Source organism: Callithrix jacchus, chromosome 14 (assembly GCF_049354715.1).
Source record: "Callithrix jacchus isolate 240 chromosome 14, calJac240_pri, whole genome shotgun sequence".
NCBI classification, from domain to species: Eukaryota; Metazoa; Chordata; class Mammalia; order Primates; family Cebidae; genus Callithrix; species Callithrix jacchus.
In genome coordinates, this window is record NC_133515.1 from 111,784,128 (window position 1) to 111,810,984 (window position 26,857).

General features: G+C 47.4%; 1 protein-coding gene across 4 annotated transcripts in view; it reads left to right on the forward strand.

The window, feature by feature from the left end:
* EIPR1 (EARP complex and GARP complex interacting protein 1) overlaps positions 1-26,857 on the forward strand; it is a 184,431-nt gene that overhangs the window by 140,283 nt on the left and 17,291 nt on the right. For all 4 annotated transcript variants that reach the window (XR_013526784.1, XM_078350020.1, XM_078350022.1 and 1 more), the window contains one exon: positions 19,396-19,495. Coding sequence is in view for 3 of the 4 variants with exons in the window: in XM_078350020.1 (XP_078206146.1) it covers positions 19,396-19,495 (100 nt within the window). In the remaining variant the exon portion in view is untranslated. The remainder of the gene's footprint in view (positions 1-19,395; positions 19,496-26,857) is intronic.

Here is a 26,857-nt window from a genome sequence, read left to right on the forward strand (position 1 = left end):
TCACCTTTTTGCATCATTGCAATGGTCTGCTGACCCATACGCCTTTGCAGAGAGTGGTGAGTGACAGGTAGGCAGTCATCACTTGTCTTCTTCTTCCTTTTTGATTCGCACCTTCCAGAATTTTTGATTCGCGAGTTTGCATGTTAGTCTGAAACTGTTCTGACTTGCTGGCAGGCAACACATACGTACCTAAAAGGCAGGATAATTACTTTGCTGAAGTTCTTTACTCACGTTTATGAAAAAGAAAGCTATTTTCTTGAGGCTTCAAGTTCCTATCCCAACAAGACAAAACGGATGACAGATAGGGATGTGGCTGCAGCCCCGGACCAGCTGGTTAGCTAACTCTCTGGAGGGTCTCTCGGAGGCTGTGGGCTTGTGACTGCAGAGATGAACTCTTATTTCAAAGCACAGGCTCTTGACAGTCAAGAAAGCAAAGTAGGAGCGTCTCCCAGCGCAAGGGCAGGGCTTGGAAAGAGGCTGCGGAGGCTCCCAGCGCACATGCTCAGTTTTGGGAATACTGCCACTTGTAATTCAGCCACTTCCTGCACTCTTACAGCATGTGCCGTGGTGACACAGGGCTGCAGGGGCCCGACACGCGTGAGGCATGAGCCTCTTTTTCCCCTTCTGTCAGGTGTTCACCGCCATGCCCTGGGCTCCGGCAGCCTGGCCTGGCCTCCGTCTGTATTGTGCATTGGCCGTGTTGGGACTCCCAATGTGGAGTGTCGTGACACGGGGCTCTGGCCACTGGAACCACCTACGTGGCTGTCCCCAGCCGGCATGGAGCACTCCTGCCCACTCTCGGGGACTCATGCCTGTTCTTAAAGATGGGAAACGGAGAGAAACAGGAAGGAGGTCTGAGTGCTTCAGTCAGGCATGTATAAAGCAAAAGGTTCTTTTCAGTTTCAGAATTGAAGCATGTGATGTGTTAGATATTTCCAGCCAGTGAACTCAGCAGCATAAACCACACTCTACTGTGAAAAAAACAGCAAAATACAAGACATGCCAAACACATGTGGCCTCATTCCTGCTAGTGTTGTGTTTAGTTTCATGTTTAATTCCAGCGGTAATGTGGACCCACACCGCCCCCTGACTCTGTGGCCCTGGGCCTGAGCCAGCCTGCTGCCTGCTTGTGTAAATACAGTTCTGTTGCGTCCTGGCTGCTACCCTTTGGATGTGCATTGCCTGTAGCCACTTCTGTGGTACAGCGGCAGAGCTGAGTAGCTCAGAAGCCTGAGCTGGCCCACGAAACTGAAAATACTTGTCATGGAGCCCTTATCCAGAAGGCCTGCTGACACCTGCTCAGGGTGCTGGGAACTTTGACTCCTCACTTTGAGATTTTTTAAATTCTAAGGGAAAAGTTAGTGACTTCTTTATTGCTGAAATTCTTCAGCCACGTAGACCTCAGCTCACTGGACATTTTACCCAGATGGAACTTTGACGAAGAGCAAGTCAACAGACTTTCCTTTGAAGGCTCCCAATGTAGGTGCTGTGAATGGAGATGCAATTCACAGAAGTGATAGAAGCAGCAGTACACATGCGACAGGTGGACAGACTCGCTGGTTCTTAGGAAACAGATTGAAGGAGCGAAGACGTGCCCTGCAAGGTCGGTGTGGAGCAGGGAGCAGCACGGTCACTGTCACAGTTATGGCTGGGATCCGGTGTCCCTGAGAATGTGGGGGAGACACGCCTTTTAGGAAGACAGTTTGGGAAACATGTCTGTCTTTTGGCCCAGCAATTACAGCTCTAAGCACTTATCCTAAAGCGCGCCAAGAAGTCTGTCTCCAGGATGCGCAGTGCTTCATTGTATGAATCAATTGTGTGAGAAATTGGAAACAACTGAAGTGTCATACACGGGAATTGGATTAAAAAATTATGGAAATTCACACAATAGAATTCTGTGTAGCCTTTGGAAAGAATTATTTCTATTTGATATGGGAAGTTACCTAGGATATATTTTAAGTAAAAATGGAAAAAAGTAAGTTGCAGAATAATGTGAATAGCCTGATCACGTTTCTGTAATAATTATGGTTGTATTATACACACCAGTGTATGTGCAGGAAAGGCCTGGAAAGCCGTGTATCAGTCACTTACTTATTAACAGTAGTTCTCGTCTGTGGGTGGGAGTATGGCAGACTTTCAATTTTCTAAAGTTTTAAACTTTTTAATGGGCGAATATGACTTTGCATTTACAATGGGAAGTAATACAGCTTAACCTGAGACTTCACAAAGGCAAGAGGCTTCTTGTGTTTTACTCAGAGAACTCCTTTCATGACCACTTAGGGCTGTTTAGTATTTAGTTAACAAAACTTGTCAGACCTATGTGCAGGTGTTTGTCAGGGTGAAGCCAGTGCTGACAGGGATGCACACGGGAACAGAGGAGGAGACAGCCATCCACAGGGCTGCTGATGGAATTTTCATAAAAGCAAACCCAGCTAAGGCCTATTCAACATGGGGGAGCCGGCCCTCTCTCCTGAGAGGAGTGTGAGTGTGATGCTGTCCTAACACTGTGGAAATGGATCATAACGGGCCTGTGTTCAGTGAGGCAGAAGGGGGATGATGCACCTCAAAGTAAATTCCAGTCAAAAGGCCTAAAATAACTGAAAAAAAAAAGACCAACAGTGAAACAGGAGATCAGAAAACATCTTATGGCAAACAAAAATGGAGCCATAACATACCCAAAACTATGGGATGTAGACAAAGCAGTTCTAAGAGGGACTTTAATAGCAATAAATGCCTACATTAAGAAAAAAAAGAAAGGTCTCAAATAGTCAGCTCAACTGTGTACCTCAGGGAACTAGAGGAGAGAGCAAACTAAACCCAGAGTTAGCAGAAGGAAGGAAATAACAAAAACCGGAGCAGAAATACACGAAGTAGGGATGAGAAAAGCAATGGAACTATCAAGACTAAGAGCTGCTTTTGAAAAGATAAACAAATTGACAAGCCTTCAGTGAGGCCAAGAAAAGTGAGAAAACACAAACAAAATCAGAAATAAGAGACATTATAAATGGTCCCACAGAAATACAGAGGATCGTAAGAGACTACTTGTGAACAATTCTGCATAAACAAATCGGTAACGTGGAAGAAGTAGACGAAACACACAACTGCCAAGACTGAATAAAGAATAAATGGAAAATCTGAATAAGCCAATGATTAGTAAAGAGATTGAATCAGTAATAACAAATCTCCCAAAAAAGAAAGGTCCAGGACCTGCTTGGTTCACTTCTGAATTCTGCGAGACATTTTAAGAAGAACCAATGTTTGCTCTTTTCAAATTCTTCCAACAAAATTAAGAGGGGGGAACACTTCCAAACTTATTTTATGAGTCCAGCATTAGTCTGATGTTAAAGCCAAGGACACTACTAGCAGAGAAAATTAGAATAGACTATCTGATGAGTATAGGTGCAAGTCCTCGATAAAATGCTAGCAAACCAAATACAGCAGCACAGTAAAAGGACTGCATACCATTATTAAGGGGGATTTGTTCCTCAGATGCAAGGATGGTTCAATAACCCAAGTCAGTAAATGTGATGTACCACATTAGCAAAATGGACAAAAGCCATACCAGCATCTCAGTAGAGGCAGAAAATGCATTTGACAGAATTCCACATCTTTACATGATAAAAGCTCTGAACAGATAGATATGGAAGTAATTTACCTCAACATAATAAAAAGCCATACATGGCATGTTTGTCAACCAACAACTAACATTTGAAAAGTTGAAAACTTTTCTTGTAATATCAGGAACAAGACATGGATGCCCACTCTTGCCACTTTTATCCACATAGTAGCTGAAAGTTCTAGTAAGAGGAATTAGGCAAGAAAAATAAATAAAGAACAAAGGCAACCAGATCAGAAAAGGATAAGGTGTTTGCAGACGTGATCCTAATTTAGAAAACCCTAAAGACTCCACTAAAACATTGCTAGAATCAGTAAACAAATTCAGTCAAATTGCAGGATACAAAATCAGCACTCAAGAATCAGTTGCATTTCTGTATACCGACGGTGAACTATCTAAGAAAGAAATTAAGAAAACAGTTCCATCTACAACAGCATCAAAAAGAATAAATTTCTTAGGAGTAACGTTTACCAAGGCAGTGAAAAATCTGTATGATGAAAACTATAAAACATCGATGAAAGAAATTGAAGAAGGTGCAAACCAATGGAAAGATGTTTAGTGTTCACAGGTGGGAAGAATTCATATTGTTCAAATGTCCTTACTGCCCAAAATGATCTACAGATTCAGTGCAATATCCATCAACATTCTGATGGCAGTTGTCATAGAAATAGAGAAAAAAATGTCCTGAAATTCATATGGAATCCCAAAATACCTTGAATAGTTAATGTAACTTTGAGAAAGAAGAACAAAGCCCAAGACATTACACTTCCTAATCCTAAGACTACTGTAACAGAAACAGGAAGTGTGATGTTAGAAATTGACATACAGACCAATGGAACAGAATAGAAGGCTCAGAAATGAACCCACCACTTATATGGTTAACTAACCTTTGAGAAAGATACCAAGAATACACGATGGGAAAAAGTCTCTTCAATAAATGGTATGGGTTGTGTATCCCTGATATGAAAATTTGAAATCCTAAATGCTTGAAAGTCTGAAACATTTAGAGCATGAATATGATATCACAAGTGGAACATGTTACACCTAATCTCATATGGTGGGTTGTAGTTAAAATGCAGGTGCATAACACACAGTTTATTCAGCATCCCCAAGGGGGAAATACCCTCCTGCCCCCTTCAGCTGGAGTGTATCTTTTCTTCACATGCCCAGATTTCCCCATACACAACCACAAAGAGTAAGAAAATGTCATGTGTGCAGGCTGGGTTTGCTGATGGCAGGTTCCCCACAGTGCTCCACGTGGCCAAGACCTATGTGCATTAATCACTGTGTTTTTTGCTTATTCTTTGCATTTCTGTATACTGACAATGAACTATCCAAGAAAGAAATTAGGAAAACAGTTCCATTTACAACAACATCAAAAAGAATACAATTTTTAGGAATAACTTACCAAGCTGATGAAACATCTTTACACTGAGAACTACAAACCACTGATGAAAGAAATTGAAGAAGATGCAGACAAATGGAAAAATGTTCAGTGTTCATGGACGGGAAGAATTACCTTCTTATGTGGTGTAAAGATAGTCCTGAAAGTGTCAACAAAAGCTAGCAGATACCCCTGTGAGTAACAGGGATATGTTAGAAAGGAAGCATTTGTATTCATCTGCAGCACAGAAAGTCATGCTGTTGGAGAAACTGGACAGCGATGTAAGTGTGAAACAAGAGTATCATGTTGGCGTGACACCACACGTGAGCTGAAGAAACGGGAGGATAAACTGTCGAAGTTTTATGCTGAAAGTAGTGAACAGACATTAATGAAAAATAGAAAAACACCGCATAAAGCAAAAACTGAAGATCCTAATTGTGTATTGAAAGTGGATTCATCAGCACTGCAGCGAACACTGCCACTTAACGGAATACTGCTCGTGAAACAAGCAAAGATCTATCATGATGAACTGTAAATGGAAGGGAACGGTGACCATTCAACGACTCATTGCAGAAATGTAAGAAAGGCCAGCATTAAATTTTAAAAGATGGGGGGTGATGAAGCATCTGCTAATCATGAAGCAGTGGAGAAATCCTTTGACATGCTTGCCAAGCTCCAAGCTGCTGAAAATCTGATGCCAGAACAAGTCTGCATTGCTGATGAAGCACCACTGTTTTGGCGTTATTGCCATGGAAACACACCAACTTCAGCTGATAGTAGAGCCCCTACAGGAATTAAGGATGCCGAGGAGACAGTGACTGTGTTAGGATGTGCTAAAGCAGCAGGCACACTAAGTGTCAACTTGGCTATGATAGGCAAAAGCTTGTGCCCTTATTGTTTTCAAGGAGTGAGTTCCTTACCATTCCATTATTCTAACTAAATGCATGGATCTCTAGGAAAATCTTTTCTGGTTGATTTTACAAATATTTTATACCGGTGGCTCATGCTCACCACTGGGAAGCTGGACTGGACAGCAACTACAAGATTTTGTTATTCCATGACAACTGGTCTGTTCATCCTCCAGCTGAAATTCTCATCAAAAATAAGATAATTTCTGTGTCATATACTTTCACCCAAATGTGACTTTATTAATTCAGCATTTGACCAGGGTGTATTAGTCTGTTCTGCTGCTAATAAAGACATTCCTCAGACTGGGTAATTTATAAAGGAACGAGGTTTAATGAACTCACAGTTCCACATTGCTGGGGAGGCCTCAGGAAACTTATACTCATGCTGGAAGGCAAAGAAGCAGGCACCTTCTTCACAGGGCGGCAGGATGGAGTGAGTGCAAGCAGGGGAAATGCCGGAGGCCAATAAAACCGCCAGATCTCATGAGACTCACTCATTATCACGAGAATCTCATGGGGGCAACTGCCCCCATGATTCAATTATGTCCACCTGGTCCTGCCCTTCACATGTAGGGATTGTGGGGATTATAATTCAAGGTGAGATTTGAGTGGAGACACAGCCAAACCATATCATTCTGCCCCCTGGCCCCTCCCAGATCTCATGTCCTCACATTTCAAAGCACAATCATGACCTTCCAACAAGTCCCCGAAAGTCTTAACTTATTCCAGCATTAACCCAAAAGTTCAAGTCCAAAGTCTCATCTGAGACAAGCTAAGTCCCTTCTTCCTATACATCTGTAAAGTCAAAGCAACTTAGTAACTTCCTAAATGCAATGGTGGTACAGGCATCGGGTAAATATACCCATACCAAATGGGAGAAATTGGCCAAAACAAAAGGGCTACAGGCCCCAGGCAAGTCGAAAGTCTAATAGGGCAGTCATTAAACCCTCAAGTTCCAAGATGATCTCCTTTGACTCCATGTCTCACATCCTGGTCATGCTGATGCAAGAGGTGGGCTCCCAGATATCCTGGGCAGCTCTGCCACCGTGGCTTTGCAGGGCATACCCCACCAGTTGCTTTCATGGGCTGGCATTGAGTATCTGCAGGTTTTCCAGGTGCACAGTGCTAGCTGTTGGTGGATCTACCATTCTGGGGTCTGGAGAATGGTGGCCCTCTTCTCACAGTTTTACTAGGTAGTGCCCCCCAGTGGGGACCCTGTGTGGGGGCTCTGACTTCACATTTCCCTTCTGCCCTGCCCTAGCAGGTGTTCTTCTTAAGGGCTCTTCTCCACCACAAACTTCTGCCTGGACATCCAGACATTTCCATACATCCTCTGAAATCTAAGCAGAGGTTTCCAAACCTTAATTCTTGACTTCTTTTCACTCACAGGCTTAACACCATGTGGAAGTGCCAAGGTTTGGGGCTTGCACCATCTGATGCAATGGCCTGAGCTGTACCTTGGCCCCTTTTAGTCACTGCTGGAGCAGAAGCAGCTGGGATGCAAGGCACCATGTCCCAGGGCTGTGCAGAGCAGAGGGACCCTGGGCCTGGCCCATGAAACCTTTTTTTTCTCCTAGGCCTCTGGGCCTGTGATGGGAGTGGCTTCCATGAAAGTCTCTGACAAGCCCTGGAGAAATTTTTCCATTGTCTTGGTGATTAATGTTCAACTTCTTGTTACTTGTGCAAATTTCTGCAGCAGGCTTGAATTTCTCCCCAGAAAATGGGTTTTTCTTTTCTATCAGATAGGCTCCAAATTTTCCAACTTTTATCCTCTGCTTCCTCTTGAGTGCTTCGTCACTTAGAAATTTTTTCTGCCAGATACCCTTTGAACTTTCAAGTTCAAAGTTCCACAGAGCTCTCAGGCAGGGGCAAAATGCCACAGTTTCTTTGCTAAGGCATAGCAAGTATCCATTACTGCAGCTCCCAACATCACCGTAAGCATTTTGGTCAAAGCCATTCAATAAGTCTGTAGGAAGTTCCAAACTTTACTGCATCTTCTTGTCTTGTGAGCCCTCCAGGTCTCCAGCAAGTTCCAAACTTTCCCACAGTTTCCTATCTTCTTCTGAGCCCTCCAAACTGTTCCAACATTTACCTGTTACCCAGTTCTAGCTTCACTTCCACATTTTTGGTTAACTTTACAGCAGTGTCCCACTCCCTGAAGTGCCAATTTACTGTATTATGCTGCTAATAAAGACATACCTGAGACTGGGTAATTTATAAAGAAAAGGAAGCTTATTGGACTTACAGTTCCACATGGCTGGGGAGGCCTCACAGTCATGGCAGAAGGTGAAGGAGGGGCAAAGGCATGTCTTACATGGTGGCAGGCAAGAGAGCATGTGCAGGGGAAACTGTCCTTTATAAAACCGTCGGATCTCGTGAGACTTATTTACTGTCACGAGAACAGGGTGGGAAAAATTGTCCCCGTGATACCATCACCTTCACCAGGCCCCTCCTTCAATAATGGGAATTACAATTTGATGCGAGATTTGAGTGAGAACACCAAGCCAGACCTTATCAGTGATCTTTTGGATAAGACATGAACGCACAAGGAGCCGAAGCAAAAATAAACACATGAGAGTGCGTCACATTTCAGTGTCTGCACAGCAGAAGAAACATCAGCAAAATGAAAAGGCAATGCACAGAGTGGAAGCAACCATACATCCAATGAGGGGCTAATATCCAAAATACATAAGGAACTCATACAGCTCAATAGCAAGCAAACAAAATAACCCAGTTTAAAAAGGAGTCAAGGACCTGAATGGACATTTTTCTGAAACAGACATGCAGATATCCGATAGGCATATGAAAACGTGCTCGGCATCACTGACCGTCAGGAAAGTAAGATATCACCTCACTCGTGTTAGGATGGCCAGTACGAAAAAGACGAAAGATAAGTCTTGGGGAGAATATGGAGAAAAGGAAACACTTTTATATATTCTAGGTGGGACTGAACATAATGGAAAAATGGTTTGGAGGTTCCTCAAAAATTAAAAGTAGAACTAAAACCCAACAGTCGCACTTCTGTGTATATATCCAAGGAAAGGAGACCAATAGCCCAGAGGGATCTCTGCACCTCCGTGTCAATGACAGCATTATTCGCAGTAGCCAAGATGTAGAAAGTACATAATTGTCCATTTGACAGATGAAGAGATAAAGAAATTGTGGTAGATACATCTACAGTGGAATATTTTTCAGTCTGAAAAGAAGGCAGTCCTGCCATTTGAAACAATATAGAAGGATCTGAAAGACATTATTCTAAGTAGAATGAGATGGAGAAAACACACTGCACGATCTCACTTACTGGTGGGATCTGAAAAAGTCAGACTTCTAGAAAGGAAGAGTACCGTGGCAGTTACCAGAGGCCGGTGGGAGGGATTGGGAATCAGGACGTGTTGGTCAAAGGTTAGGAATGTTCCCCTTGTAAGATGAATACGTTCTGACACCTCACGTACTGCGTGAGAACTATAGTTACAATAATGTGTACTTGAAATCGGCTAAGAGTGCATCTTAAGTGTTTTCATGACAAAAAAGGGGGTTAACTGTATGGGGTGATGGATATGTTAATTAGTATAATTGTAGCAGTAATTTCACAGCGTATATGCACATCAAAACTTCACATTGTGGCCAGGCGTGGTGGCTCATGCCTGTAATTCCAGCACTTTGGGAGGCTGAGACGGAAGGATTGCTTGAGCCCAGGAGTTTGAGACCAGCCTAGGCAATGTAGGGAGATCTTGTCTTCACAAAGAATTTAAAAATTAGCTGAGCATGGTAGTCTGTACTTGCAGTCCCAGGTACTTGAGAGGCTGAGGTGGGAGGACTGCTTGGACCCAGGAGGTCAAGGGTGCAGGGAGCTGTGATTGCATTCCAGCCTGGGTGACAAGCAATACCCTGTCATACATACATACATATACACACACACACACACACACACATGTGTGCATGCACACACTTACACAACACAGCGTACTATTTAAATATATACAAATGGAGGTCAGGGCTGCAGTGAGCTATGATTGTACCACTGCACTCCAGCCTGGGTGACAAGCAATACCCTGTCTCTCTCTCTCTCTCTCTCACACACACACACACACGCACACGCACACCCCCCCACACACAGTGTACTACTTAAATATACACAAATTCTGTTTGTCAAGGACACTTCTGTAAAGCTGGAGAGTGGGCAGAAACCCAACAATATGATCTGAAGCAGTATTTTCCAAATTTGTTTTGACTGGACCTACAGATAGTTTTACGTGATGACTTCCCCGACACGTGTGTGTGTGTGTGTGTGTGTGTGTGTGTGTGTGTGTAGATTTATGCACGTAACTGAAATAAACGTTTCACAAGGGAGTGCTCACATTGCAAGCCTGTGGCACACTGTGCCCTGCTCCATTCCACTTCAGCCTTGTGCTGGCCCCGGCTCCCTTTGTGGCCGGTGAGGGGCTGCAACCCCAGCAGAGGAGCTCCGGTACTGGGATTCACGATGTCTCACGAACCCCGACCCAGCCCTGGGAGTGGGCAAGTTCCTCTTCAGAGGTAGCAGGGGTTCCAGCAGTTGTGGCACTGCCGGTGACATTGCCAGCAGGCACTCAGGTGAGTCCAGTGTTCAGCCTCGGTAGGTCCTGAGCTCTTCCTGAGGGAGCTTGCATTTGAATTAGGGAGCTGCCCATGCCCGGACGTTGAAGGCTGCGTGTGGTGGGGAGGAGTCCTGTTGGGAGCAGTTATTCCTGGTCAGCTCAGTCTCTGCTAGAGGGGCGGAAAACTTGCACCCTGGGCTGCCTCTTCCTGGCCACGTGTGGGGCAGGCAGTGTGCCTTGATCACAGGATCCTGTAGTAGGGCCTGGAGCCTTGTGATAGTGTCCAGCCAGCCAGGCACCGCTGGTCCTCTGGGGTGAAGCCTGTTTGCCATTAAGGGCTGGTTGGACAGACAGGAGTGCAGCACCCAATTCTGAATCTGTCTCGTTGAGCAGCCTCATGTGTGGAGTAAGGTGCATGTGACAGTATTCCAGATAAAGCCTGGCGTGTGGTCGGAGCTCCGTAAGTGCTGGTTGCCGTCAGGCGTGGTTGAAGCTGACTTCCTGTTGGAGGCAGCACTTGAGCTAAGGCTCTGTCTGGATGGTAAGTCCTTAAGGCAACACTCTGTTTGTTTTCTTGTTTTAATGATGGAAAACAGCAAATACAGGCCGGGATGGGACCGGGCAGAGACCGCAGGGAGACAAATTTAGCTGCTAAGGTGGGAATCGGGCAGGCGGTATCTGCAGACAACGTGGAATGAAATCACAAAGCCTTGGCCAAATCTCAGGTTAGAACGAAGAAAAAGCGACACATCAGTCATTGAAAACTTACAATTCAGCGAGCTTTGTTCTGCATGTAGAGTTTGAGCATGATGGAGATGTGTAACTACTCCAGAGAGTTCATTCCTGGGTGGATCTCGTGGACGGAAGAGCCGGTGCCACAGAGCGGCACTTTCTGTGTGGTACATGGGAGTTCAGGGGTCACATGGGACATGTGGTTGGAGCTGGGGAGTCCCTACTAGACGAACTGGTTCTGGCTTTGTCCACAGGCATGGCGCCTGCAGTTCCAGCCCTCAGAACAGGAGTGGGCAAACTTGGGAGGAGGAGCATCGAGAGAACAGAGGGCAAATGTCCACCCCGGGGCCCACCTGCAGGGCTGCACCTTGACCTGGCCCCAGCAGCCCCTTGTGAATTGATTCACAAGCAAAACCTTTTTTTTAAGACGGAGTCTTGCTTTGTCACCAGACTGGAGTGCAGTGGCCCAATCTTGGCTCTCTGCCACATCTGCTTCCCAGGTTCAAGCGATTCTCCTGACTCGGCCTCCCAAGTAACTAGGACTACAAGCTCACGCCACCATGCCCAGCTAATTTTTGTATTTTTAGTAGAAACGGGGCTTCACCATCTTGGCCAGGATGGTCTCGATTTCTTGACCTCGTGATCTGCCCCTCTTGGCCTCCCAAAGTGCTGGGATTACAGGTGTGAGCCACTGTGCCCAGCCACAAAGAACTCTTTTTTTAATGAGGCGCTTCTGATACTGAATAGCAAACCCTTTCCATTGGGTTCTAAGGCAACCCAGTCTGCACTGAGCTGTACTTGATAAACAGACTCTTTTTATGAGTTTACTTTTTATATGTTTAAGAATGCATGAACATACATACATACTCGGGGAGGGGGATGAATTCTTCCCTCCTGCTTGGTCAGCATACGTGTATCAAGTGCCTCTTAGGTGCTCGTAACGGTCTGTGCCGGCTGCTTGCATATTCCCGTGAGTGGGAGGCACGAGGTCATTGCTCATAGAGAGTCGGCAGTCTGGCCAGGAAGCTGGGTGCTAGTGGTGACCAGCGTGCTGCATGTGTGGGGGTGTACAGGCTGCCACCTGGGAAGGACCAGGGCAAACCCTGGCGACCTCTGCGGATCGTCAACTCCATGGAGGAAGTGGTGATTTGGTCAGGCCTGAGAGTACAGGCAAAGTGATAGGAAATCAGCGCTGCCTTCCAGAGGTCACGTCTCTTCATCATCATCTGCAGACTACTTACTGTAAGCAATGTGCCCTTCCAGCTTCAGTCCTGTCCTGTGAGGTAGAATCCACCTCGCCAGTCTCAGGCTTCTGTGGTTTTCAGGACGCTGAGGCTCCTGTGCTCAGATTCTGCTGAACTGTCTTTCTTGGCCCTTCCCCTCTTTGCCTTGACATTCATCTCTTAACAAGAAACAACCACACACAACCGTGATTGTTAGGTAACCGCCCACCACTACTCTGCAAACGGGTACCACCGTGGCTGTGTTTCCAGAAACCCACGAAGCTGGTTTGTGTATTTGGTTTCCTAGACTTCTAGCAAGATGATGCCTTGATCTGGTCTCTCTGAAAGCAAATCCACAATGTCATCGTGCAGCCATCCACCCAGGTCCCAGGTTTTCAGTGTGTCTGGCAGTCACTCTTCAGGCCCTGCAGGCTCAGGCCTCCCTCCACAGGCTCAGTAACTCCCAAGGCTGCAGTGCCACATGGCCTTCTGTCTCCCTGTGTTCTTCGCAGAGGTTCTCTGCAATCTTCAGAACCCAAGCAGCATTCCTTGAAACCTTCACCTGTGAGAACTAGAAGCCGAGTTAGTTTCTAAAGCAAATTGGTATTACCTCTTGTACTCTTTAAGCCTTCTTTTGCTTCTTTTTGAATTATATTTTTTCTTTATAGATCTAAAAAGTTACTTATACAGCCACTTGAAATTCATTTTATTGTTTCCTCTAATATGACTGAGAAATAGGAGCTTTTTCATAGAGAAGTTATATCCCTTGGCCCACGCCAAGGCAGATGTAAAGTCAGTTGCATGCACAGAGAATGAGTGGAATAGTGCACCACGATTTCCTGCAGGGAATATCCTTGTCTTTTTATTCCACGCCTGGAGCAAAACTAGACCAGGGCAACCATTTTCTTCTAGCCAGCGGAGGAAGGCATTGCTGCCGTGATCTGTCCGCCGGGAGTGTCCTTTAGAGCACACGCTCCTCTGAAGTGCGGGGTGCTGCGCCTGCTGGGCATGCGTGTAGAGGAAGGATTTCATTCAGCTTTCAGTCGCTACCGCTTTGGAACTGGTACCCGTTCAAATACATACGTGTCTTGCTAAGCAAACGAAAAAACACAAGAGGATTTGGGAAATAAGTTTCCGGGAGCACCTGATTATGGCCGTCAGCTCCCTAGGACATGAAATGGATGCTTCAGAACGTCCCAGAGCTGTCCACAGCCATTGTGTGTACACCCGACTCTGTAAATGCTATAGAGTATACCATGGCCATTGTGTGTGTGTGTCCCCAACTCACTGTGAGTGCTCCAGAATGTACCACGATCATCCTGTGAGTGTGCACCTGACTCACTGTGAATGCTCTAGAGTGTACTTCAGCCATTGTGAGTGTGTGTACCTGACTCTATAAATGCTCTAGAATGTACCATGGCCATTGTGTGTGTGTGGACCCAACTCTATAAATGCTCTAGAATATACCATGACCATTCTGTGTGTGTACCTGACTCTATAAATGCTCTAGAATGTACCATGGCCATTGTGAGTGTGTGTACCTGACTCTATAAATGCTCTATAATGTAACATGGCCATTGTGTGTGTGTGTCCCCAACTCACCGTGAGTGCTCCAGAATGTACCACGGTCATCCTGTGAGTGTGCATCTGACTCACTGAATGCTCTAGAGTGTACTTCAGCCATTGTGAGTGTGTGTACCTGACTCTATAAATGCTCTAGAATGTACCATGGCCATTGTGAGTGTGTGCACCCAGCTCTATAAATGCTCTAGAATGTACCATGGCCATTGTGTGTGTGTGGACCCGACTCTATAAATGCTCTAGAATGTACCATGGCCATTGTGAGTGTGTGGGCCCGACTCTATAAATGCTCTAGAATGTACCATGACCATTGTGAGTGTGTGTACCTGACTCTACAAATGCTCTAGAATGTACCATGGCCATTGTGAGTGTGTGGGCCCGACTCTATAAATGCTCTAGCATGTACCATGGCCATTGTGAGTGTGTGCGCCCGACTCTACAAATGCTCTAGAATGTACCATGGCCATTGTGAGTGTGTGGGCCCGACTCTATAAATGCTCTAGCATGTACCATGGCCATTGTGAGTGTGTGCGCCCGACTCTACAAATGCTCTAGAGTGTACCATGGCCATTGTGAGTGTGTGCGCCCGACTCTACAAATGCTTTAGAATGTACCATGGCCATTGTGAGTGTGTGTGCCCGACTCTACAAATGCTCTAGAATGTACCATGGCCATTGTGAGTGTGTGTGCCCGACTCTACAAATGCTCTAGAATGTACCATGGCCATTGTGAGTGTGTGTGCCTGACTCTACAAATGCTCTAGAATGTACCATGGCCATTGTGAGTGTGTGTGCCCGACTCTATAAATGCTCTAGAATGTACCATGGCCATTGTGAGTGTGTGCGCCCGACTCTATAAATGCTCTAGAATGTACCATGGCCATTGTGAGTGTGTGTACCTGACTCTATAAATGCTCTAGAATGTACCAGGCCTTTGTGTGCATGTGTCTCCAGCTCATTGTGAATGCTCCAGTGTACTTCAGCCATTGTGAGTGTGTGTACCTGATTCTATAAATGTCTAGAATGTACTACGGCCATTGTGTACATGTGCACCTGACTCACTGTGAGGGCTCTAGAGTGTACCAGGGCCGTGCTAGGTGTGCCCCTGACTCACTGTGAGGGCTCTAGAGTGTACCAGGGCTGTGCTGGGTGTGCTCCTGAGTCACTGTGGGTGCTCTAGAGTGTACCAGAGCCGTGCTGGGTGTGCCCCTGACTCACTGTGGGCACTCTAGAGTGTACCAGGGCCGTGCTGGGTGTGCCCCTGACTCACTGTGGGCGCTCTAGAGTGTACCAGGGCCGTGCTGGGTGTGCCCCTGACTCACTGTGAGGGCTCTAGAGTGTACCAGGGCCATGCTGCGTGTGCCCCTGACTCACTGTGGGCACTCTAGAGTGTACCAGGGCCATGCTGCGTGTGCCCCTGACTCACTGTGAGAGCTCTAGAGTATACCAGTGCTGTGCTGGGTGTGCTCCTGACTCATTGTGGGCACTCTAGAGTATACCAGGGCCGTGCTAGGTGTGCCCCTGACTCACTGTGGGTGCTCTGGAGTGTACCAGGGCCATGCTGCGTGTGCCCCTGACTCACTGTGAGGGCTCTAGAGTGTACCAGGGCTGTGCTGGGTGTGCCCCTGACTCACTGTGAGGGCTCTAGAGTATACCAGGGCCGTGCTGGGTGTGCCCCTGACTCACTGTGGGTGCTCTAGAGTATACCAGGGCCGTGCTGGGTGTGCCCCTGACTTACCTGTATTCAGCGTTGCTTATGAGTGAAACCTCCCCTACTGCTGGGAGTGGCCATGGGGTTTCTCAGCTCAGGTGCGGTTGCCCTCTGAGGGGCGTATCAGGGTAGCCAGCAGGACCTCTGCAGATTTTCGCTGGGGCCCAGGAAGTGCTGTCTGGGACTGGTACCAGGCTGGGTCTTGCTGGTTGTAGCGTTTCTGTGATACGTGGTTTCTGAATATCTGCCGTCAGATTTGACCCACGATACTGGTGTCTACCTCTCCCTGCGGAGCGTGTTGCTTCACAGAGGGTGGCTTCCGCCTCTAATCTACAGTGGGATATAATATACACCTCTTTGTACAGTGTTTTTACATGAGTTTAACTCAATTTTTAAAAAAAAATTGGATCTAAATCTTCGCTATCTGACATCTTTAGGGTTGTCCTTTTAAATTTTTTTTGTTAATTGACAAATTATAATCGTATGGGGTAACTATTTCTGGGTAATTTGAGTTTTATTAAGCACCTATGTTTATTGAAGTTAAACATCAGATGAAAGAAAAACATTTAGATGAAAACTTTTTAAAACATATTTTGACGTTTACTCCCTCTTAGCTAGAGCTTTCTGCATGTAAATCCCAGTGATTCTTGGTCGTGACTAAGAACAGTGCCTGACACAAACGGTAATGCAGTGTTGCCCTTACGGCTTTGTGAGTACACGCTGGAGTTTCAAAGTCCGTCCAAAACGAACTGCCCCAGGTTATGGGGTCTTTTTGATTCCTGCATTTCTGCTTCCTTCCTGCGTCTGTTTTGCTCTGAGTCAATCATCTTTCTTGGCTTGTGGAATCAACCTGGTTTCTGTTTACAGCCTCCCCTTTTCTCTTGTCATCCACAACTTTGTTCTCTCGTGGGCTTAGACAACAGATGACCACAGGTGTTGGGACTGTGGGCCTTTGAAAGGGAACACTTGTCTTCTGAGGAAGGGCTTGAGGACGCTGCTCTTTGAAATGCGATATTCAAAGGTTCGAAGTTGTTCAGAGGCCTTTAACACACGTCCTCATTCTAGGGTTGTCGGCTGTTATCCAAATCCAGATGCACTAACGGTTAACTCAGTTTATTTTAAAATAGTCTCGCTTGTTAATGTGACATCTTCACTCCTACCTGGAATTCTTCACTCTCAGAATTCATCAACAAGTATTAAGTGTTGTGCTCCCCACAGGTTGCTGGTCATTGTGGGGAGCATAGGAGAGTTTTAATATAGATGGGGTGTATGATTCAGAAACCTTTAATCCGTTTAGGGACGGTAGCCAAGGTTAGCGTTTGTGCGTTATTAAAATTGCTCTGTGGGAAACGTGGATAACTTACAAGCTCTTAACTTTGATTCATAATTAGGTAGTGAGTCTTTGACATCAGCTGGGCTAGTTCTCACCCTGTGACGTGTGAATTAGTTGGGAAGGGAATCTCTGCCTTTCTGGAGCCTCTGTTAAAAACCCCAAGTGTCCTGCTGCTGATACCAACTGCGCCCTGCTGATACCGTGCTGTGAAGTCACTGTCCCTGCGTTCGTTGGTGTGGCCCACACGGACACTCCTTGCTGCATCCTTCTGCTTACTTTCGGTGGGGAGCACACGTGAGTTCTAAGTGAGATCTGCCGGGGAGCTTACGAATCCAGCTAAATTTACTGCCTGTCACCTAGAAAATGTCCCATGTGGTAAGTGTGTTCCTCCACCAGCACAAGCTCTGTGAGCTGCCCGTCGCATCCTTCTCTTCCTGCATGGCAGCTGTCCTTTGGAATTCGTTGTCAAGCTGTCCGAACTGTACCTGTGCTTACCTGTGATAACTGGGCTGCTGAGAGAAGTGTGATCATTTTGCTCCAAAGAAGCATCTTCACCATTAGGATCAGCCGTCGTCTCACCTGGACAGGAGCAGTGGACATGCCATTGTCTCACCTGGACAGGAGCAGGTTTTTCAGCATGCTAGCTGCAGGGTTTTGGTCTTGTTTACTACATATCGCGTGTTTATTATGATGATTACATAAGATACAGTGAACTCTTTGTCAGTCTAGGTGTGACAGGCGCTTGAGCACAGTCCTGTGAGCTTTCTGTGTGTTCCCTCAACTATAAATGAGAAAGAAATTGTGGTTTTGAATGGTATTAATGTTGTGATTACACACAATAAGAGCTCCATGGCCAGTCCTGAGGTGATGGTGTAAGAGAGGTACGCTTGAGGGTGCCCCCAATCAGTCCGTGTTGTGTTGTGTTTGAAAAAGACATAGCGTAGTACCTTATTGATGTCTTTAGTTACTCACAAGTTAAAGCACGTGGAATGAAATTCCCTTCTTTGTAAATAAGTATTTAAGAATTTCACCAGAGAAAACAGAGACCCATATTTGCAACCAATTTGAAAACTTCTTGGTCTCTGTATGGCTTTACTGCAGAGATGCGAGAGTTTTGGTCTTTGCTGAGTAACTGAATACACACTGTATCAGTTAGGATGACTTGGGGCAAGATGATGGGAAACTGTGGCTCAGATTGGCTCAAACATCAAGAAATGGCCTCACATCACAGGCAGAGCAGACCCTGAGCCTGGCATGGCCGGTGGCAGTACCCCTGCCCTGCTCTAAGCTCTGCCCTCCCATCTCCTCCAGTGCTTTGCCATTATCCTTGAGTGCCTAATGGGATCGCTACAGAGGATGTGGGCATCCTGTGCAAATCACTGTCTCCTCACTGCCTCTCCACCCTCCAGTCCCCACAGGTCTCCCTCAGCTGGTCAGTGTCCATTCCTTAGTTACTGATGAAGCCCACCTTGGCGAGTGTCTTAGCTTGGGCTGCCATACGAAATGCCACATGCTGGGCAGCATCAATGCAGAAATGTGTTCCCAGGGCTGGAAGTCCAGGATCATGGTGTTGGCTGATTAGTTTCCTACTGAGGGCTCTCTCACTGATGTGTAGACAACTACCTTCTCGCTGAGTCCTCACATGATGGAGAGAGAGGAAGCCTCCCTTCCAGGTCTCCTATAAGGGCACGAATCCCATTGCAAGGGCCCCACCCTCACGACCTCCTCTAACCCTAATCACCTCTCAAAGGCTTCATTTCAAATACAGACAGTCCCCACTTATGGCCTCTCGGCTTTGCAATGGTCGAGTCCCATACAACCGTTTTACCTTTCACTTTCGGTATGATAGCGAATAAATTACATGAGATATTCAGCACTTTCTTTTAAAGGAGGTCTTGTGTTAGATGATTTTCCCAGTTGCAGGCTGGTGCGAGTGTTGCGAGCGTGTTTAAGGCAGGCTGGGCTGGCTCTGACAATGAGTGCGTTATGTGCCTTCACGACATTTTCAGCTCATGATATTTTAAACTTACGATGGAGGTGGGGACATAGCCCTTGTGTACATTGAAGGGCACCTGCAGTGCCACACTGGGTGGCAGGCTGGGACTTCCACACCTGAATGTGGCAGGGCGCATAATTCAGTCCATAACAGTGAGACAACAGTAATGTTGCAGTGTTGACAGGCTCTGCCAGATGACAGCGTAATAAACACTCTAGTGACTGCAGGGCAGGAACAGGGCTCCTGCGTCATGAAGAACGTGTATCACAGCTCTGAGCTCCAAGCTGGGTATCATAAACGTTTACATTAACATTTGGTACTTCTGTTTCTCTTAGTGTCGTGTGGGAGCCAATGGGAGATGGGAAGAGAATCATTTCATTGGCCGATAACCATATCCTGCTGTGGGATCTACAGGAGAGCTCAAGCCAGGCTGTGGTAAGTAAAGAGAACAGCACAGCATTTGTTCTTTTTGATTTTTAAATAGGAGCTTTGGCTAAATTCAGAATATAATTCTTCATTCATATCAGTTTAGAATTTTGACCTTAATGAACAGACTGAATTATCAATCAAAGAACTGAGTGAAGGGGTCTTTCAGGTAAAGCGGTTCAGATGTCACTCAGGGCTCGTGAGACACGACCCAGAACCCAGCGGTTTGCAAACAGGTAAAGCTGTTTAGATGTCACTCAGGGCTCGTGAGATACGACCCAGAACCCAGTGGTTTGCAAAACATCCGCCTTTTGCTGCACGTTGGGCAAAGGAGGGAGTGGGACGCCCAGGAGAATTTTCTGCTGTTTCAAACGTGCCATCCTTTTGATGAATGGGTTCTTAAAGTGTATTTGGGTAAGATCATACTTTCAGGAAGGTCAGTGATAACATTAACTGTGTAGTGGCACCGCGCTCTTCTAACGCGTTTGCACGAGTTGTGAAAGTAACTTTAGCACTTTCTTTGGGTTGGCTGTGCTTTGAAATGTGCACCGTGTGAACGCTTTGTCCCTCACAGAGGGAATATTAATACATATACTTCATACTGGATTTCTGAAAACTTTCTCCTTTAAAATGTGGTTTTTGCACGTATTCGTCATTTCCTTGCATATTTGTTCATGTCAAAGTGGCCACTTTAGAGAAGAGAAAAGGCAAGAACTTTGAACCGGGAGCGCTTGCAATGTCATTTATTCCTCGGGGGCCGCATTGCCTACACGCAGACTAAGGATCATGCAAATAGCCATTGGAGAGACTTCTCCAGGGGTGGCCTCAGCTTACATTTATTTGTCCCTGCCATGTTTTTTTTTTAGCTTTTCTCCCACACGGTGGCTTAGAATATTAATAAGTCCTTTCCTCACCCCTCTAGCTGACGAGATGGCATGAATAATTATTCGTCATTATTAATAAGTGGTACATAAGCAAGACTTAAAAATATTATGTGCCCTGTTAAAGCTTTAAACCTTTGAATGGACAGAAGGGAGCCTCACAGCCTTCACCACGGAATTAAGTGTTGGGCATTCACCCAGAGCAGTGATGGTATTTAAGGAAGAAAATCATTATTTTTATGAAAAACTTTAAATATAAGTCATAGCTTCATTTCTTGGAGTAGAATGCAAATTTCGTGCAAACTTTTAAGACAAAACAGGAAACTTGAATGACATTTCATGCCTGAAATTGACCCTCGTGGACCACACCTACAGGTTGGGGAGATATATTTATCATCTTCCACCTTCTGGGAGATTTGGCAGGAAGGCTGGTCATGGTTGATGGCGGTGCTTCCTAGTCCCTTCCCTCCATCGTGCTCTAGGAGGACTTTGCTGCATAACTGTAAACTTCCTGGAGGAGAAAGGAAAATAGCTTCTTATTAAAATTCCAGGCTCTCGGTAAGCTTTGGGGGAGACACTTAGGCAGAGGGCCCGGCTCTTGGTGTAGACACTTGGGCAGAGGGCCCTGCTCCTGGTGTAGACACTTGGGCAGAGGGCCCTGCTCCTGGTGTAGACACTTGGGCAGAGGGCCCGGCTCCTGGTGTGGACACTTGGGCAGAGGGCCCGGCTCCTGGTGTGGACACTTGGGCAGAGGGCCCGGCTCCTGGTGTGGACACTTGGGCAGAGGGCCCGGCTCCTGGTGTGGACACTTGGGCAGAGGGCCTGGCTCCTGGTGTGGACACTTAGGCAGAGGGCCCTGCTCCTGGTGTGGACACTTGGGCAGAGGGCCCTGTTCCTGGTGTGGACACTTGGGCAGAGGGCCCGGCTCCTGGTGTGGACACTTGGGCAGAGGGCCCGGCTCCTGGTGTGGACACTTGGGCAGAGGGCCCGGCTCCTGGCGTAGACAGTTGGGCAGAGGGCCCAGCTCCTGGTGTGGACACTTGGGCAGAGGGCCCGGCTCCTGGTGTGGACACTTGGGCAGAGGGCCCAGCTCCTGGCATAGACACTTGGGCAGAGGGCCCGGCTCCTGGTGTGGACACTTGGGCAGAGGGCTCAGGTCCTGGCGTAGATAGTTGGGCAGAGGGCCCAGCTCCTGGTGTGGGAAGAGCTGGGTGGAGCCTTTGGTGCACCTACTGTGCTTGCTGTCTCAGGAAGGATGCCGGGGAGAAAGGAGACATCGAGTTCCCTGCATTAGGATGGAGCAGGTTCTCATTTGTCCCAACTTCGGAGACCTATTCTGTAATCAAACTGTGAACGCATCTTCAGACCCTTGGTCATCTCGACAGGATTTCATGGTAGGGTGATTAATCTGTAACTTATTTTCTGCAGATCAATTTAGTTTTCTCTCCCCCGTTTTTATCCTCTGTCAGCAGTTCTGTCAATATCACTTTGTGACCCTCCACTGTGGTATTTAATACAGCACCTTCCTATTGATTTCAGCCATCTTCACACCCAGCTTCTCAATGTGTTTTTTTTTATTGTTTCAGGATATTGCCTTCTGTGGTGAATCTAATCTTACGCTCACTGCATCATTACCTTTTGCAATTAAAGTGGAGATTCCTTGCCATTTATAATCATTAGCAGAACTCAGGGGAGGCCTGGAGTGGAAGGTTCCATGGGGGCCACAGACCCCGATGAGGGCAGAGGGATGGCTCCCTGTGTCTGTGCGTGCTCATTCATCTTCACCTCTCCCAGCTTTCACTCGCCATGAAATGAATAGCTTCTGTCAAGGAGCCCACAGTGCGGAGCAGGAGGAGGGAAGCTTGGTGAGGATTCGCTGCCACCTCTGCCTTCTGTTCACGCAGGGGAGCGGGAGCTCCTTGAAGGTGGCTGCCCAAAGTGTGCCATCTGCTTGGCGTGACACACACAGCACCCCTTTGAAGGAAGACAGTGTGCTTCAGGAGCATAGTATTTCTGTTGGAAAGTCTCTAATCAGATGCTTAAAATGTACCACAGGAGGATCAGATAAGAAACATAAGCTGGGGGCGCTCCTAGTGACAGCAGCATCGCCCTTGCAGCCAGTGCCACGTCCAGTCCAGGGTGCCTGTAAATTTAAATTGCGTTTGTGTTTTGGGGACCAAGGGAGCAGTGAGCAGAAGCCGAGTTTAATCTCAGGGCTCATGGGGAGGGGCTTGGAACTTTCTGGGTGGTCGGTGCATTCTATGGCCGCTTGCCAGCACACCTTGGAAAGCCTGTTCTGTTTTCATCTTTCGTGTTCTCCAAACTGGAAGAGACACGGTATCGAGGAAGGAAAGAGGCTCATTTCGTTGGTGTTGAAGCGGAGAACTCGTATCTAAAACCCGACAGCTGGGTACAAGCGGCAACCCTCCCGTTCACCGCAGCGTGCCCACAGGGGGACTAACTTGCCTTTTTTTCCTGATATTTTACTATTAAAATTTTATTTACTTATTTTTTAACTTTCATTTTAGGTTCCGGGGCACATGCGCAGTTTGTTATCTGGGTGAATTGTGTGTCCTGGGTGTTTGCTGTACGGATTATGTCATGACCCAGGAAATGAGCACAGCACCGTCAGGGAGGTTTCAGTCCTCTCCTCCCATCCTCCACCCAAACTATGTGTGTGCTCTCACTTAGAAGTGAGAGGTAATCCCAGCACTCTGGGAGGCCGAAGCAGGTGGATCACCTTACGTCAGGAGTTCAGGACCAGCCTGGCCAACCTGGGGAAACCCTGTCTATACTAAAAATAAAAAAAATAATAAAAATATAGGCCAGCGTGGTGGCCCACGCCTGTAGTCCCAGCTCTTTGGAAGGCTGAGGCGGATGGATCACAAAGTTTAGAATCCGAGACCAGCCTAACCAACATGGTGAAACCTCGTCTCTACTAAAAATACAAAAATTAGCCAGGTGTGGTGGCATGTACCTGTAATCCCAGCTACTCAGGAGGCTGAGGCAGGAGAATTGCTTGAACCCAGAAGTGGAGGTTGTAGTGAGCTGAAATTGCACCACTGCACTCCATCCTGGGCAACAGAGACAAAAAAAAAAAAAAATTGGCTGGGCATGGTAGTGGGTGTCTGTGATCCCAGCTACTCAGGAGTCTGGGGCAGGGAGAATTGCTTAAACCTGGGAGGCGGAGGTTGCAGTGAGCTGAGATCGTGCCGCTACACTCCAGCCTGGGCAACAGAGCAAGACTCCGTCTCTAAATAAATACATAACTAAACAAAGTGGGAGCTAAACACTGAGAACACCTGGATGTGGAGCCTGTGCCGGCAGCACCAGGGCCTCCTCAGCTCACCTCCAGGCATCATTTTCTTGTCTGGAAATCAAGAGCCCTCACCCTACGTGCGGCTGTGATTGTTGTGGGGGTGTTCAGGACAGCTCCTTGTCCCATTGTCTGTCCCCTGTCCTCTGTGGCAACACAGACCAGGACAGGCCTCACTCCGCAGCCTCTCTGCAGCCTGGTGTGGCCGGCCGGGGGACTGAGTTCTGGACAAACAGATATGGCTGGGACCAGTGCCTTCACCCTAAATGAGGAAACGTTCCCTTCGCTTTTTAAGTCTCTGCTCCTGGAATGCGGAGGTGGCTGGCAATGCTCTCTCCTGTGCTGTCCCCTTTCTTTTCATCTTTTTAGTAGGGTCTTTTTCAGAGCAAAAGTTTCTCTTTTTTTTTCTTAGAACAGTTTTAAGTTCACAGCAAAATTGAGTGGATGATACAGAGACTTCCCACAGCCTCCCCCGCTCGCAACATATCCCCCCCGGGTGGGACACTTGCTGTCACTGAGGAACCCACATGGGCACATCAGCGTCCCCCACAGCCCCTTGTTGACATTAGGCTTCCTCTTGGTGCTGGACGTTCTGTGGGTTTGGACGAATGCGTCATGACACGTTCCTCTACTGTGGTGCCGCGCAGAATCGTTTCACAGCCCAAAAAACTCCTGTGCTCCCATGACGATTCTTTCCTCGTGCTGTCCCTCTAAGCCCTTTGCAAGCCCAGATCTTTGGCCATCTCCGTCGTTTTGCCTCGTCCAGGATGTCACAGAACTGGAACCAGACATGGATGGTTTTCAGGTTGGTTTCTGTCTCTTAGTAATAAGCAATTAAGGTTTCACGGCTTGAAAGCGCATTTCTTTTTATCACTGAGTCGTGTTCTGTTGTCTGGAAGGTTCTCTGTATGGATGAAGTTCAGTCTGTCAGTTTTCCCTTTTATGCCTCGTCCTTTGTCCCCAGGCTGAGAGCTGAGACAACCCGGATGCTGAAGATGTTCTCCTAAGGGGCGAACTTTGTGCATTTGGCAGTCAAGTCACGGTCCACTTTGGTTAAGATGCACGGGTGCCTGCAGACTCCTTGCACGCATCCGCGACATGGCAGGGGCATGGGGTCCAGGCCTCCCTGTTGTAGGGGGGAGTGCGGACATGGTTCTTCCTGGGCTGCTTGTCTGGAGTATGTGGTTATTGTCTAGAGGTTTGGTGTCCTACTTGGCTTCCCCTTTTTGAAAACGTCGCTTTCAGTGGGCTCTTCTGGGCCTTCCTTGTTGGTGTTTCCTGGCTGCCAGCTTCTTCAGCTCCAGATCTGGGGTGAATGAGGCAGAAGGAGACCCCAGGGAGCCCCACCATGTGCCTCTTCGTGACCTCGTGGGCCTCCCCTCTCCCCGCCTTGCAGTCACCCTCTGTGTATGTGCAGCGCCCAGGCTTTGCTGTACTCAGTGAGGGAAACGTGGAAAGGGTGTGCGCCCCGCCTCCCAGCAGCAGCCCTGAGAAGACGCTGCCACTCACCCGCGTCCACTAGTGTTCCTGCTTCTGGAGACCTTGGTAAATAGTCTGAGAACTCTTCCCTTGTCCAGTGAGAGGGAAGAATCTGAACATTCTGAATGAGTGCACATGGATCCCGTGTGTGCGCCGTCATTCATCCGACTGGAGGCTGTGCGTGGAGGAGGGTCACAGGGGAGCGGAGGAGCAGGGATGGCCCCAGGACACCCTGCACCTGCCACGGGCCTCACTCACAGAAGAAGGACCCACCGAGTATTTCCTGGGGGTTTTGGGGTTGAGTTATGACTGTAAGAAGTCAGCCATGCTCCAAGCATACCAGAATGCCATGGCCAAATTCATTCAACAGACACTCAGTGAGTGCACTTTGGAGAGGGTAAGAAGGACTTTTTCCAACAAATTGTCAGTTCTCAGTATTTTTCAGTAGTCCTTTGGAACAGAGACACCGACCTTGTCATCAGTTAGTTGGGCTCCAGCTGACAGATGAGAAGAGGAAGGCTGACGGGAGCAGAGGAAGTTTCTGAAGGACGTGGTCTGAGTGCCGGCCTGGGGCTGCGGGTCAGGCCTGGTGCCCTGTGAGTCCCACCCATGCACGAGGTGATCACGGAGGCTCCTGCCTGCCCGTACCTCTCCTGTCCTCCTTCAGGTCTGTGAGGTTCTCAGATAGCTTGCGCTTACTGAGTACCTTGAATGATCAGTAACATTTTGTCCTATGAGCATGATTTTGATTTTTGGAAAAAGTTAATTGGAACAAAATCTGGTAAATAAAATAGGGCAGTAAGCTTTGTAAAAGCTGATTAGTGGGAAACGGGTTAAAACCACAGCAAAAGTGGTTTCCTGGTGAGACTCATGAAGTGACATTCCAAAATACTGCACGCGGTGGCTGTGTCATTGAAATGAATGGCCCTTCACGGCCGGGGGCTTCAGACAGTGGCCCACTGCAGTTTAGGGTTTGGGTATATGTGTCCTGGAGAAGCAGCAGTCTTTGAGAAGGCGTGTGGTCGGTGATCACGAAGCTGCGTATTTTGGCGTCATCGCGTCATTCACTAAGTTGCGTAGTTTTACTATCACGGCGTAAGGCTACATGTCTAGTTTGATTTTGTAAATATTGCAGCTCAGTAGATTTTCCTGTTAGTCTTCCACTCAGATCTTGAATAAAAGTCATTAAAACACAAAAGTGGCTGGGTGCTGGGTGGCAATTTAACAGTGGGATTACAGGTTACAGGAGAACAGCGTTCCTCATGCCAGGCACCGAGGGCGTGCCTGTCAGGTAGATGGACGGGCGGACGGGTGGATGTGGATGGGTGCATGGGTACACAGATATGTGATGGAGCAGCTGTAATACATGATCTCCAACACTGGACCGTGGGCGAAGGTCGCCCAGTAGGACGGGTACCAAGAAGACCCTGGTGCAGAGCCAAGAAAGAACATGAGGTCCCAGAAAGCAATCTGTGTCTCCTTCATAATTAAACAACTTTCCCCAAAGTCAGCAAGTGATCATTACAGTCAGGCGCGAGGGACCCGGGTGCTGCCATTACGCTCTGCTCCCAGGGTTTGCTGCCCTCATTATTCTTTTTAAAAGATCTTTTTCCCTCTCCCAAGAATTGCCTCTAATTAGACCCATCTCTCCAACAGATCACTAATGTCTAATTGGGGTTGCAGAAATATTTTTTA